The sequence below is a fragment of the Ornithorhynchus anatinus genome, chromosome 16, assembly GCF_004115215.2.
Source record: "Ornithorhynchus anatinus isolate Pmale09 chromosome 16, mOrnAna1.pri.v4, whole genome shotgun sequence".
Classification (NCBI taxonomy): domain Eukaryota; kingdom Metazoa; phylum Chordata; class Mammalia; order Monotremata; family Ornithorhynchidae; genus Ornithorhynchus; species Ornithorhynchus anatinus.
The window spans coordinates 15688996-15703220 of NC_041743.1; the positions used below are offsets into that span (position 1 = coordinate 15688996).

Genomic DNA, 14225 nt, shown 5'->3' on the forward strand with positions numbered 1-14225 from the left:
GCGGGGAGGGTGCGCCGCGGGGCGGCGCGTGCGCAGGCGGGGGCGCGGTGGGGGGGGTGGGAAGGGGGTCGGGTCGGCGCGTGCGCAGACGGCGGGGGAGGCGGGGGGGGGGCCCGGGTCGGCGTCGGCGGCGTTGGCGTCAGGCGGCGGCGCGGGCAGCCCGGCGCGCGCGCGGGGGGCGGGGCCGGGGGCCTTCCTGACGGACCCACCCAGCGGCCGGGCCGGGCCGGACCGGGCCTCGCCTCGCCATCCCCTCGCCATCCCCTCGCCTCGCCGCAGCGCTCCGAGACAACCCGAGCACCCGCCGGGGGAGGCGGCGGAGGGAGGGAGGGAGGGAGGGAGAGCGGAGGGGGGGGCCGCGCGCGCGCGCGCTCCGTGTGTGTGTGTGTGCGCGCGCGCGGTCTGGGGACACGCGCGGGGTGAGTGAGTGAGTGAGTGTGCGCGCGCCCGTGGGTCCCGCCGCTGCTCCGCCCCTTCCCTCCCCTCCTCTTCCCTCCCCTCCTCTTCCCTCCCCTTCCCTCCCCTTCCCTCCCCTTCCCGCCCCGGTCCGGTCCGGTCCGGTCCGGTCCGTTTCGGTCCGTCCGTTCCTCCGGGGCTCCGGTCCTCGGGCCCGGCCGCCGGGCTCGGGGGAAGATGGCGGACGTGCTGAGCGTCCTGCGCCAGTACAACATCCAGAAGAAGGAGATCGTGGTGAAGGGGGACGAGGTGATCTTCGGGGAGTTCTCCTGGCCCAAGAACGTCAAGACCAACTACGTCATCTGGGGGTGAGTCCGGCCCGGACCCGGACCCGGACCCCTGCGCCCTAAGCCGCCTCGGCCCGTCCTCGTCCGTCCCCCCCCGGGGACCAAGCGGCAGGGAATGGCGCTCCCGGGGGCGTCCAGCACGCACCCCCCCTCCCCCCCCCCGCCCCCGGCCGCTCATTCGGTCGGCGCCTACTCCAGCCCCCCCCCCCCCCCCCGAAGCGCCCCTTCTCCCCGCGGTGCTCTGGCTTTCGACCCCCCCCCCCCCCATGGGTCATCCTGGACTCACCCGGGCGCTCACTACGCTCCGCGCACCGTCAGCGCCTACTGCACAGCACTCGTAGGTCATACTGGACTCACCTGGGCACTCACTCCACTCCGCACACCCTAAGCGTCTAGTACACGCCACTCATAGGTCATACTGGACTCACCTAGGCGCTCACCCCACTCCACACACCGTAAGCGTCTAGTACACGCCACTCATAGTTCATACTGGACTCACCCGGGCGCTCACTATGCTCCACGCACCGTCAGCGCCTACTGCACAGCACTCGTAGGTCATACTGGACTCCTCTAGGCGCTTACTACGGCGCTCCGCACACCCTAAGCGTCTAGTACACGCCACTCGTAGGTCATACTGGACTCACCTGGGCGCTCACCCCACTCCGCACACCGTAAGCGCCTACTACATGTCATTCACAGGTCATACTGTACTCACCTAGGCACTTAATACGGCGCTCCACACCCCGTAAGCACCTACTACACACCACTCATAGGTCATACTGGACTCACCCGGGCGCTCGCTACGCTCCGCACACCGTAAGCGCCTACTACACACTACTCATAAGTCCTGTTGTAGTCACCCAGGCGCTCACTACGCCCCACCCACCGTAAGCGCTCGGGACACGGCCCTCCTGGCTTACGTCGTGCTCACCCAGGCGCTTACTACGCTCCACACGCCGTAAGCGCCTAGTCCACGGCCCTCCTGGGTTCCGTTGGGCTCCCCCCAGGCGCTTAGTACGGTGCTCCGCGCCCCGTCAGCGCTCAGTACACACCATTGATGGGCGCGCTCTCCCAAGCGCACCGCGGAGACGGTACTGGCCCGAGCGCTTAGCGGAGCGTTCCGCACACGCAGGAAGCGCTCAGCCTATCCCCTTCATCCTGCCGAGCGCCTAGCTCAGGGCCCCGCGCACCGAAAGCGTTCAGTAGGCTCCGTCGATGGGTCATGTCTAGGCGCTCGGTACGGTGTCCTGCACGTTCTGAGCGCTCCGTGCACCCCGTCGCTTGGTTACAAGGCACCATCCGGAGCGCTTCACTCAGCGCTCTGCACCCGGTAAGGCCTCAGTACGTCCGGTCGATTGATTCCCCCTCCCCCCGGCGCTCAGCGCGGTGCCCCGCACACGGGAGGCGCTCCGTATGTCCCGGTGCTTCTGTCGGGTTCCCCGCGGCGCTTAGGACAGTGCCCTCGCAGACCGTAAGCGTTCGGTACGCGACGTGGAGCGGCTGCGTTGTCCTCACCCGGGCGTTTAGTACAGAGCTCGGCACACGGTAAGCCCTCGACACATACCGCTGATGGATTATATCGATTATACGGCGCTCCCCCCAACGCTCAGCGCTGTGCGTCGGGTAAGCGCCCGGGGCCCACCGCCCCTCCGTTGATGATACCGCGCTCTCCCCAGCGTTTAGCGCCGTGCTGGGCACGCCGGGAGCGCCGGAGCAACCCCGTGGCTTGGTTGGTTCTGTCGCACTCGCTCAGGCGCGTAGTACGGTGTTCTACCCTCAGCAGGCGCTCAGTAAATAAGAATAATAGTCGGGGCCGTCGTTTTTCAGCGGTTAAACTCGTGCACGCTCGGAGATAAGTCAGAGGAATTGTCCGTTCCAAGCGCTTAGCACGGTGCCGTTGTTCTTGTCCGTCTCCCCCGATTAGACCGTGCGCCCGTCAAAGGGCAGGGACTGTTACCCATCTGTCCATTCCAAGCGCTTAGTCCAGTGCTCTGCACGTAGTAAGCACGCAATAAATACTATTGAATGAATGAATGAGCACTCAGTAAATACTATTGAATGAATCGGGGATCGGAAGCCCCCCCCCCCCCCCCCATTGTACAGATTAGGAAAGCGAGGCACAGGCCGGACGAGTGACTTATCCAAGGTGTCGTAGCGGGCAGCCGACAGGCGGGATTGGAGCAGCGTGGCTCAGTGGAAAGAGCACGGGCTTTGGAGTCAGAGGTCACGGGTTCAAATCCCAGCTCGGCCACTTGTCAGCTGTGTGACTTTGGGCAAGTCACTTCACTTCTCGGTGCCTCAGTTCCCTCATCTGTAAAATGGGGATTAAGACTGTGAGCCCCACGTGGGACAACCAGATTCCCCTGTGTCTACCCCAGCGCTTAGAACAGTGCTCGGCACATAGTAAGCGCTTAACAAATACCAACATTATTATTATTATTAACCCGGGTCTTCAGCCTGGTGGTTCCCCTCAATCGGGGGGGGGGGGGGGGGGGGGCTCCGGGGACGGCATCCTTCTGGTCCGTCGGCGGGGCGGCCCCGCTGACCGAGAGCTTACTGTGTGCGGAGCACTGTGCTGAGCGCCTGGGAGCTGAGAGGTCGCGGGAACCCCCTCCCCCCTTTCCTCCTCCCTTTCCACCTTCCTCCTCCTCTCTCCCTCCCTTCCTTCCTCCTTCCCTCCCTCCCTCCCCACCGGCCCGACCCACGTCTCGGCGCCCGGACGCTCTTCCCGGAAACCTGTCGGCTTCGCGGAGCGTTTCGCGCAGGGGACGGTGGACTCCGGGGTTGGAAAGGGCGCTGAGGGGAGGCCCCCTTTTCGGCCCTGCTGTGCGGCCGGGGCCGCCTCTCCTTCTCTCTCTCCCTCCCTCCCTCCCTCCCTCCTCTTGGGCTTTTCCACTTTTTCTTCCCGACGAGCAGAGCAGAGCACGTTTCTTCTTTTCCGTTTGGTTTTTTAAACGTGAAGGTACCGTCCCCGGCGGAGGAAGGGCAGGAAGGGGGACGAGGAAAGTGGGGGGACGGACGGACCGGCCGGCTCGCGCCCTCGTGGAAACCGCAGGGTTAAGACCTCGCGCTCTACTCTTTGGTTCGGTTTCCTTCTTGCTTGTCCTTCTTCCGTGAGCCGCGGCGCACGTAGCATTTTGGACGTTCGTCTAGCGGGAACTTTTTTCCTCGGTTCCCCCGTCTGATCTTCGTTTTAACTACCTGTTGTCTTCCTACGTGGTTTCTTTCCTTCCCAGTTCCTACACTTGGGGCGCGGCGTTCACAGGGCGTTGGATTTATTTCAGACCCCTCGTTTCACATTTATATTGCTCCAGTTTTCAATTTTTTTGTAGTTCCCTATTGGAGGTGGGTCATTCGTCACAAATGCCGTAATTATTATTATTATTATTGTTGTTATTACTGTGGGCTTGGGGAGAGGTACAGCATCACAATGTAACAGACACGGTTCCTGCCCGCGAACAAGCTAACGATCCAGAGGGGGTGACAGACAACGTAAGCAGTGTGGCTTAGCAGAAAGAGCTCGGGCTTATATTTCATGTAAAATATATATATATATATATATATATATTATAGAAAGGGTATCAGTGGCTCCCTTATTTCCTCCCCAGCCCCTGCCACCCGAGTGTGGTGATCCTGCAGATGAGGAGATAATTTAATATTTAGTAGAGTGGCGAGTGTTGTCACAGATGGCCAAAGATGCTTGCTTTTTTTTTTTTTAATCAGGCATGTGTTAGTTAAAGTCATTGGGAAAGACTGACGTCCCCACGTAATAAAATACAACCTTTAGCCAGCGGTGTAACCTTTTGTCCAAAACTGATGCCGGAGCAGCTAATGAGAAGCCAAATGAACTGATCTAATTATGTCCCCGAGTCTAATCTTTATTAATGCAAATGTATTTTTGGGGGGGGGGCTCGTTTCATATAGGTTTGATGGGGTTATGCAGTTATTAGTACCCTTTAGCCTTGGGTGGGTTTAAAGCGGGAGACAGGTCATATCTCCGGGGTGGACAGAATTAGTCCGGGAATTGCTGATCTCCAGTTGATCCTATCCGGTTCCCTGCTGGGGCGGTGGGGTTCCCTGCCTAAATGCTTAGGTGACGTGGAAGTTTTGAAGTTGCAGTTGGGGAGATGAGAGCTGAAGCAAGGAAATCCTCCTGGAGGAGATTTTTATGATGTCGGTGAAGCGCTCACGATACGTCAGACACTGTAACGAGCGCGGCGGGAGGGACAGGTCGGGTCAGGTCCAGCGCTTGTCCCGCAAGGGGCTCACGGTCTCAAATGGAACAGTTAACGGGTCCCCGTTTTACAGCTGAGAAAATAGAGGCACAGAGAAGTTAAGCGACTTGCCCAAGGTCACACGGCCAACAGTCGGCGGGAGCAGTCGGCGGAGACGGGGTTCGAACCCGGGTCCTCTGATTCCCATTGCTCCTGCTCTTTCCGTCAGGCCACACTTTTTCCCTGGATGATTTCACAAGGGCTCTGAAGACGGGGAAGGCGGCCTGCCGCCTAATGGGAGGGAGGAAGGATCTGTGGACAGGAGGAAGGATGTGAGCAAGAGGTCAGCGACGGGAGAGACGGAGAGGAGATTGGCTTAAGGGGAAAGAAACACGGGAACTGCGGGGTGGGGAGTGGGGTGGACACGTGGGGAAGAGAAAGGATAAGGAAGAGAGAAAACTGAGCTCCTTAATGCAGATGGGCGGGAATTTCTGCCCGATGGGAAGAGGGAGAGACAGCCGCGGGAGGCTTTCGAAGAGTGGGGAGAGGCAGCGGGGTCTAGTGGCGAGAGCACAAGCCTGGTAGGGGACCCGAGTTCTAATCCCTCCTCCTGCCACTTGTCTGCTGTGTGACTTTAGGCAAGGCACTTCACCCCTGTGCCGCATTACCTCACCTCTCAAATGGGGATCAAGACCGCGGGCCCCATAGGGGACTCGGAGTGGGTCCATCTTCTTAGCGGGCGCCTACACCACTGCTTGGTACCGAGCGTAGCACATAGTAGACGCCTAACGGATGCCATTAGAGAACAAGGATCTGGGCAGCGAGGCGAAGTACGGATTGGACGGGGGAGAAACAGCTGGGGTCACGGAAGTCAGTAAAGAAGGGGAAGCAGCGTGGCTCAGTGGAGGAAAGAGCCTGGGCTTCGGAGTCAGAGGTCATGAGTTCGACTCCCGGCTCCGCCACTTGTCAGCCGGGTGACCGTGGGCGAGTCACTTCACTTCTCTGTGCCTCAGTTACCTCATCTGGAAAATGGGGATTAACCGTGAGCCTCACGTGGGACAACCCGATGATCCTGTATCTACCCCAGCGCTTAGAACAGTGCTCTGCACATAGTAAGCGCTTAACAAATACCAACATTAGTACTATTATTATTATTAAAGAGGCTCATTTAAGTAAGAAGACGAGCAAAGACCGAATACGGAGGGGTTGAAACCGAGAGGGGAGTCAAGGATAATGCCAAGATTATAGGCTGGTGAGACAGAGAGGAATGTGGGTCCTGATCTCGGCTCTGCCACTAGTCTGCCGTGTGACCTTGGGCAAATCGCTTCACTTCTCTGTGCCTCAGTTACCTCGCCTGGAAGATGGAGGTTAAGACTGTCAGCCCAACCTGATAACTTGGTATCTACCCCAGTGCTCAGAACAGTGCTCGGCACATAGTAAGCGCTTCAAAAACTACCGTTATCATCATTCCCAGACCTAGCCCCCCTTTTCCTCAGCTCCCCTTCCCCATCGCCCCACTCGTTCCCTTTACTCTACCCCTCCTCCCCACCCCACAGCACTGTTGTATACATGTACCTATCTATAATTCAATCGATTTATGTTAATGCTCGTTTACTTGTTTTGCTGTGTATATAGCTCTAATTCCGTTTACTTCTATCGATGCTATTGATGCCCGTTATGTCTGTCTCCCCCCCTTCTAGACTGGGAGTCCGTTATGGGCAGGGATTCTCTCGCTTTATTGCCGAATTGTACTTTTCCAAGCGCTTAGTACAGTGCTCTGCATCGAGTCAGCGCTCAATAAATACGAATGAATCAATGAATGAGTCAATGAATGAATGAATGATTGTCAAGAGAAGGCGAGGCGGAAGTGAATTTGGGAGGGAAGGCGAGTTCAGTTTTGGACACGTTGAGCTTCGGGTACCGGTGAGACTTCCCGATAGTGAAGTCGTGCAGGGAGGAGGGAACGCGAGGTGGCCGAGGAGGAGAGAGGTCGGGACTAGAGGTAGATCTGGAAGACACCCCCACAGAGGTGGTCGTTGAAGCTACGGAAGCGACTGAGTTCTCCACGGGTGTGGGGGGTAGATGGGGGATAGACAGGGACCCAGGACTGGGCCTCGAGGGACTCCCGCAGTTAGGGGGTGGGAGGCAGAGGAGGAGCCCGCGAAAGGGACGGAGAATGAGCGGCCACAGAGCCAAGAGGAGACCCGGGAGCCACGGCTCGTCAGTGACTCCAGGAGAAGACAGAGGTCTGAAAGGTCTGCAGGGGCAGAGGCAACCAAGAGGTCCGGTGGCAGTGGGTCAGAGCGGGGTCTCAGATTCTGGGGCAAGAAGGCAGTCACTGCTGACGCCGGAGGGCGTGGACCCTTGGCCGAGTGAAGGGGAAGGGATTGCGGGGGCTCCGGGGGAGAGTTGGAGAGAGAGAGGAGGGGAGGCAGTGGGTGGGTGTGACCCGTCTGAGATGTTGGGACAAGAGCGAGCGGGCGGGCGGGCGGACGGACGTGGGGGTGCGGGGGAGCTACTTGGGCGGTTCCCCGGGGTCCGGAAAAGGATTTTCCACTGGAGGGGACGCGTGGGCCTCTTTGAAGGCAAAGGGGAAAAAGTAATAATCACAATAATAACGTCGGTATTTGTTAAGTGTGCCAAGCACCGTTCCAAGCGCTGGGGTAGATGCAAGGTAATCACGTTGTCCCACGGAGGGCTCACGGTCTTCATCCCCGTTTTCCGGATGAGATAACCGAGGCACAGAGAAGGGAAGTGACTTGCCCAAGTTCACAGCCCTGACAAGTGGCGGAGCCAGGATTAGAACCCATGACCTCTGACTCTCAAGCCCGTGCTCTTTCCACTGAGCCGCGCTGCTTCTCTGAGCGAGCTTTTGAGGGCAACTTTTGAAGCTAATGAGAGCGAGCTTTTGAAGGCAGCGCTCTGGGAAGGAAGAAGCGTGGGGGCCTGTAGTTTTAAGAATGGCTTGGGGTGAGAGGCTCAGGTGACCTCCGTATGGACAGGGAACGCGTCTGCCGATTCTGTCGTATCATCCTCTCCCAAGCGCTTAGTATGCCGCTCTGCACCTAGTAAGTGCTCAATAAACACGATCGGTGGATCGATTGAGGTGGAAAGGGGCGGATTTTAAAACCACGTGGGAGGTGGCTCTGTCGGCCGCCGAGAAGGACACTGGATAACGGGTTAGGGTTAGGTGGGTGTCGGAGAGGTGAGGGGCTGAATTTGGGGAGCGATTACACCCCAAGGGCTGGGAGTTTCAGGGGGGACGATCAAGTTTGGAACAGTTGATGGGGATAGTGGACATGGGGGTCAGTAAAGGAAGAAGTCATTGTCCACCTCTTCTCTGGCTCATTAATTTAAAACACTAAGTAAATCAACTCTCCAGTGAAGAAATACTCCGTCGAGTTCAGAGTTGTCTTAGTGAGTTAATAGTGGTGATATTCTTTTCTCCTATCAGAGTGTCCACTATTTATGTTTCTCTTCAGGCCAGGGGAAAGATTTCTATGTTTTTTATTCCGTTTCTCGATTCTTGGTAAAAGATGCACGCATTTGGTCTTTACCTCTTCAGATGTGTCTTGCTAAGGGAATACCACAGTCGTGGAAACGGCCTGTCGAACTGTTGCGGAAATAAGATTTTTGGCTCACACGGGGTCGGTGCACGTGCAGGGAGGAGCAAGCGACCTGAATTGTCTAGTGCAAGAATCTGGCAAGAATTGTGCGCTCTGGTTTATGTGTTTTTGTAGTTTACTTTTGGAGTGAGCCAGGTTGTTTGGGAGGTGAAGATAAGAAATGAAGGTTTTATTTTAGCGCCAAATGCTTGCTAGGAAAACAAGGAAAAAGTAGCCCATCCTCCCATAACGTAGAGATGATTTTTTTTTTTTTTTGACCGAAGCTACGCTCATGCACAGAACCATTTCTGCTGACACCGGTGGAAGTCTCACCGGTACCTCTCGATCCAGAGAAATTGTGCATTATCATCAGATGAGCCCCCACCTACACCATTTAACTCAAAATATGTAGTTTTATCTCATCTGCGAGAACTGACTGTAATAGATTTCAGTACGCCCGGTCATTCGAAGAATAAAGGAACTGTGAGGAATTCAAGGAAAACTAAAAAAAAAAAAAATTCTCCAAAAAGCATGGTTGCTCATGATGAGCTTCAATAATGTTGTGGGACTCTGTGCTGCGATAGTGTACGAGAGCCAACTTGGGTGTGCCACTATTTGTTAGAAGACTCTTTTATTGCAGCTCAGTTCTTTATTTGAACCATGACTGAAGTCCTGACAGTTTTCTCGGTAATTCCAGAATGGAGACTAGTGACCATGTCTGATTCTCTGTGTAACTGGCAGATATGTTTTCATCAGGTCGTGATTGCTAGGAATACTCAATAGTCGTCCTTTCGTTGCCTTGACAGATGCTCATTGTGGTTACCGTTGTGTCAGCGGTATTTGTGAATCTCCTTTTTGGTGGTGCTAATTATTATTATTATTATCGTTGCTGTCCAGCAGGTGTTCCTTAGGAATTTTTGAAGGGAGTTACGTTCAAATGGGTGGGACTGTGGTAGTTCAATCAACATTATCCAGCTCCCGTATATGGCCGAACATCCAAGTGTTTAGGTAGTAACGCGATTTGGCTTTTCACCGTTTTCTCAACCATAATTTTGAACGTACAAAATAGGCAGAGGGTACAGGGAAATATTTTGATGGCACGGGTATGTCCAAAGTCGAGCCGCTCTTAGAAAAATATGTAAGAATCATTTCCCCAAAGGGATGTGTGACGTATGGCATGCGAAATAAAATGGTCGTGTTCTTACTCTTTCAGGACAGGGAAAGAAGGCCAGCCCAGAGAGTACTACACTTTGGATTCTATCCTGTTCCTGCTGAATAATGTGCACCTTTCTCATCCCGTGTATGTCCGGCGGGCGGCTGTAAGTTGGACGTTGCTGTTAGTCTCGTTCATTTTCCCACTTAATCTGGTTGAAGTGAAGTGTAAGACTTCTCTTTTGTGTTTACAACGTGTACATGAGGGAAATTAATGGTCTGCAGACGGAGCCGCACCAAGTGACCTCAGGTGGAGCGTACTTGGAATAAAAGCGGAGTTAGAACGGCCAGAGAGATTGGTTGGTCTCGCGTCGGCAGTAGGTAACTTTTGCCGGCCAGCATGGCAACTAGATGTTTCCTGAGGGCACGAAGGAGTCCAGATTGAGAAATTTCTACAGAAATGAGATAACATTTTTGTACCACGGCCTTGCCCCTCACCAACAGGCAGCAATCACTGTGAACATTGTGAATCAACATCGACCTGTTACTTACCTTCTCTGTGACACCGACCACTCCATTTGGTTCTCCTGGCTCTTCACTTGAGCTGCGTCGTGCTTCCTGAGAGAACGCCTCGTTTCGAGGGAATTTTCAGAGGCTCTAAAACTGGTTTAATGTAGACCACGATACCGAGTTGAGCTTTTTATGCTATTTTTGTGTCATTTTGGAGGAGTGAGTTCCGTGCAATATTGTCTGACGGAGAAAGCGGGGAAATGCAAGGTACAGTCAAAACCCGTTTTTCCCACTGAAATTGATCGATAACTGCAGAATCTCAGTACTACGTTCCATTCTCGCCCATAGACGGAAATAATCATTTTTCACTTTGAACTGTGATGAAACTCTGCTTTGCTGTGTATATCACGAAACTAAAAAAAAAAAAAAAAAAAAAAAGCGAAGGTGTTTCGTTGAAGACGTCCAGTCCAGCGGGACATCTTTGGCAATTTAAGACCCAGTTTGTAGTGGGACAAGTTTAGGAAGTTGACCGTCCATACCTCCGCCCCTTTCTTTAAACAGAGCTGCCTTGACGGCCGTTGCGCTGATTGCCTCGTGCACAGAAATATTGAAGTTTAAAAAGTCAGAAAGTTTAGGATTTAAATGGAAGTAGTTCTCTAATTGGAGGGTTATGTTTTTGAAAACCGTTTGCTAAGGGCGCCTGCACATTTCTTTGTGATGTAGCATCGTGCTGTATCCAGACAGACACACGTCGCTGCAAGAATGTTGTCCAATCCTGCTGGCATATTGTGTCCAGAACCCTTGGTGGAAGCCTGCAGCGTGGCAGAACAGACCGTACCAGTTGTAGCTTTTATAAACTATTTGTTTTCTGAATCCTGGAAGCAAAATGTTGCAGATAGAGACATTTAAGCAGTCTTGCAAATAGCACACTCGGATCCCGAGGAGCAGGAAGAAAAGGCGAACGTGTGATACGCGGTCGACTTTAGTTCCCCCCCTTTGGATGGGTGGATGTGTAATTGGTTCTTTACTAGGCTGACCTAAAACTTAAAACGTGTAGTGTCTTGAACAGAAATGAGTTCATTTTGGAAAAGGGAGTAGCATCGTGGCCTGGTGGAAAGAACACGGGCCTGGGAGGCAGAGAACCTGGGTTCTAATCCCGGCTCTGCCTAATGCTTGCCGGGTGACCTTGGGCAAGCCGCTTCGCTTCTCTCCGTGCCTCAGTTCTCCTGTCCTCCCTCCTACTTAGATTTTGATCCCTAGTGGGACTGGACTGTGTCCAAACCGATCATCTGGTACTTACCCCTGCGCTTATTACGGGGACTGGATACATAGGAAATGCTTAACAGATACCATTTTTTTTTAATTTAAAGAAAAGGTGAGATTTGTTCTTTCACCATCATCGGGTGATTTTCATCGGATGCTTTCCCAAAATATGAAGTCTCTTGAGAGCCGATTCACAGAAAAGAAACAGTATGGGAGGGCATTTATTGACGTCAGAGTGCTCGGTTCAAAACTAAGAAGAGGAAACATTTCTTCACCCAGAGGGTGTTAAGCATGAGGAAGCTGAGAATGTAGCAGATTTGAGATGGATATGGAGAAACTCCTGGACAAGGAGATCCGTGGAGGTCAGGGAGGCCCATCATCATGCTTTTTCTCCAATTAATCATCTTATCGTTGTTGGGGCTAGAGTACCGAGTTAGATCGGACCCTTGGCCTGACCTGATAAAAAGACGTGTCTTATCCTTTGTTGCCTAGACACTGTAAATTGTGGTTCTCTCCATCCATAATCGACTAGTTGCAGAAGGATCATTTTTTAAAAACGGATGTGTTTACACAAGGCAAGATTTTTTGTTTTGTTTTTTTGTTTGTGTAGAAAAGCATTTCTCTTCCTGCGTTTGGTAGTGCAAGTCTACTGCTCAAGGCCAGTCAGACATCAGCTGTGCTCGAGCCTTACGAACCCAAGAGGGTCGGTCTGTTCTGCTTCGGAGCCTAGGGTTAGGAGGTTTGCGGGAGCGAATCCTCCATTTGGCCCTGGCCCTCCCTGCCTCTCCTGGTTGCTCGGAGGAGAGTTAGAAGACATCAGGAAAGTTGGCCAGGAGGTTGGTTGGGCGAAGGGAGAAGGGGGAGAAGGAGAAAGAGAGAGAAGGGGGAGAAAGAAAAAAAAACAGACATTGCTATTTGCCAAATGTCTGAACTAGCTGGGAGTTGGACAGGAAGATTCACTACCAAAGTCTCCTTCGTCTTTGCCTGATGTCAACCTTTAGCTTTTTTAGCCCTATCCTGTGGATTTGGGGCAAAACATTCTCTCTAGGATGAACGGCCATGTTTGCTAGCTGACCAGTGAACTGTTAGTTTCAACTATTAGAGTTGAAAGCCCAGGCAGGTTCCAGCGTATTTCTCCAACTTTCTGTTGGATTAGACGAGTACTGCTCCATATTTTAAGTTTCTCCAGGCACCAAAGGGGATTTATAGTCAAAGTTGAGTGCCCTTTTGATAAAACTTGAAATGTATCTGTGAGGATCTTTTATCCGCTCGAGACCAATTGATATTCTGGTGAATTTAGAAGTAATTTGACTTGTAATTAAGTATGTCTAAGTTTTGGTGGCGATGATTTCTAATGCAAAAAATGAAATGTTCTCTTTAGACTGAAAATATTCCTGTGGTTAGAAGACCTGACAGAAAAGATCTACTTGCATATTTAAATGGCGAAACATGTGAGTAAGATACTTTGTTTACAGCACCGAGGGCATGCTCTTGACCTACAGAGTGACTGCAAGCAGGTAAACTGAGGTAATTGGCCGGTCAAACTGGAACCGTAGAGCTGTAGTCAGCCTGATTGAAGGGTGTTGACCTCCCTGCATTGTTAGCAGTTCCGCTGTCATGTACGTGGTGTTGCATGAGTCAGACCACAGGTGCGGGGCGGTCACGTCACAGCGCGATCACCCTTGAGTACTGGAGTATCACCATCGACAAAGTCATTTTGGCCCTCAAACGACTAGCTCCAGGACTGCCGTTATGAGGAAACCACCTTCTGTCTCCAGTGCTTACATTAAAAGAACTTAGATGAAATTCTTTCTTGGCCAGTGGATTTCTTTTTCAGGTGGTAGAACCACCAGAATCATTCCCCTTCCCTTCACTTGCCAGTGGTTGTTCCTAGTTTCGGGAAGAAAGAGCAGCTGAGGCTCGGTTTATTTTGGTACCGAGTGCTACAGTAACAGAGCTAAATCAAGCCACATGGAAGTACTCAGTGGAAAGAGCCCGGGCTTTGGAGTCAGAGGTCATGGGTTCGAATCCCGGCTCTGCCACTCTGTCAGCTGTGTGACTGTGGGCGAGTCACTTCACTTCTCGGTGCCTCAGTTACCTCATCTGTAAAATGGGGATTAAGACTGTAAGCCCCAAGTGGGACAACCTGATTCCCTTGTGTTTACCCCAGCGCTTAGAACAGTGCTCTGCACATAGTAAGCGCTTAACAAATACCAACATTATTATTATTATTATTATTATTACTTCTAAGCATAGATAGGTGATCGATCATCAGAAACTCGGTGAGGAGCGGCAGGTGATTAGAGATGATCTGTGGTTGTATCGTACTGTCCCAAGCGCTTAGTACAGTGCTCTGCACACGGTAAGCACTCGATAAATACGATCGAGTGAATGAATAAACGAATTAGGGAAGAGAACTGGGTTCAGGGAGGATCCATAATGAGGCTAGGTAGGGACCTGCCCTTTTCCTTGCCTGCATCTCTCTGTTTCAGAGAGACTAGTTTACAAGCAATGTGAATTGAGCGATAGTTTACTAAACTAGTCTGGAATTGTTATTTTGGTGACACAGTTTATTAAAGGTCCTTAGACCGTATAGTTTCGATTCACAGCCTTTTAGTTTGTTCTGGGGAGGGCACCACTTAATACAGTCCCGTCGCTTGAAAAAACAAAGGGTAATCAAAAAGGAAGACAATCTATCACGTGTCTTTCTCGAGCACTTACCGTGGACCGAGCACTGT

General features: G+C 52.8%; 1 protein-coding gene across 1 annotated transcript in view; it reads left to right on the plus strand.

Moving 5' to 3' along the window:
- Positions 1–548: 548 nt before the first annotated feature.
- CDC73 (cell division cycle 73) overlaps positions 549–14225 on the plus strand; it is a 114792-nt gene continuing 101115 nt past the window's right edge. Inside the window, exons 1-3 of the mRNA XM_029081189.2 lie at positions 549–764; positions 9776–9881; positions 12869–12938. Coding sequence (XP_028937022.1) covers positions 634–764; positions 9776–9881; positions 12869–12938 — 307 coding nt within the window. The 5' untranslated portion in view covers positions 549–633. The remainder of the gene's footprint in view (positions 765–9775; positions 9882–12868; positions 12939–14225) is intronic.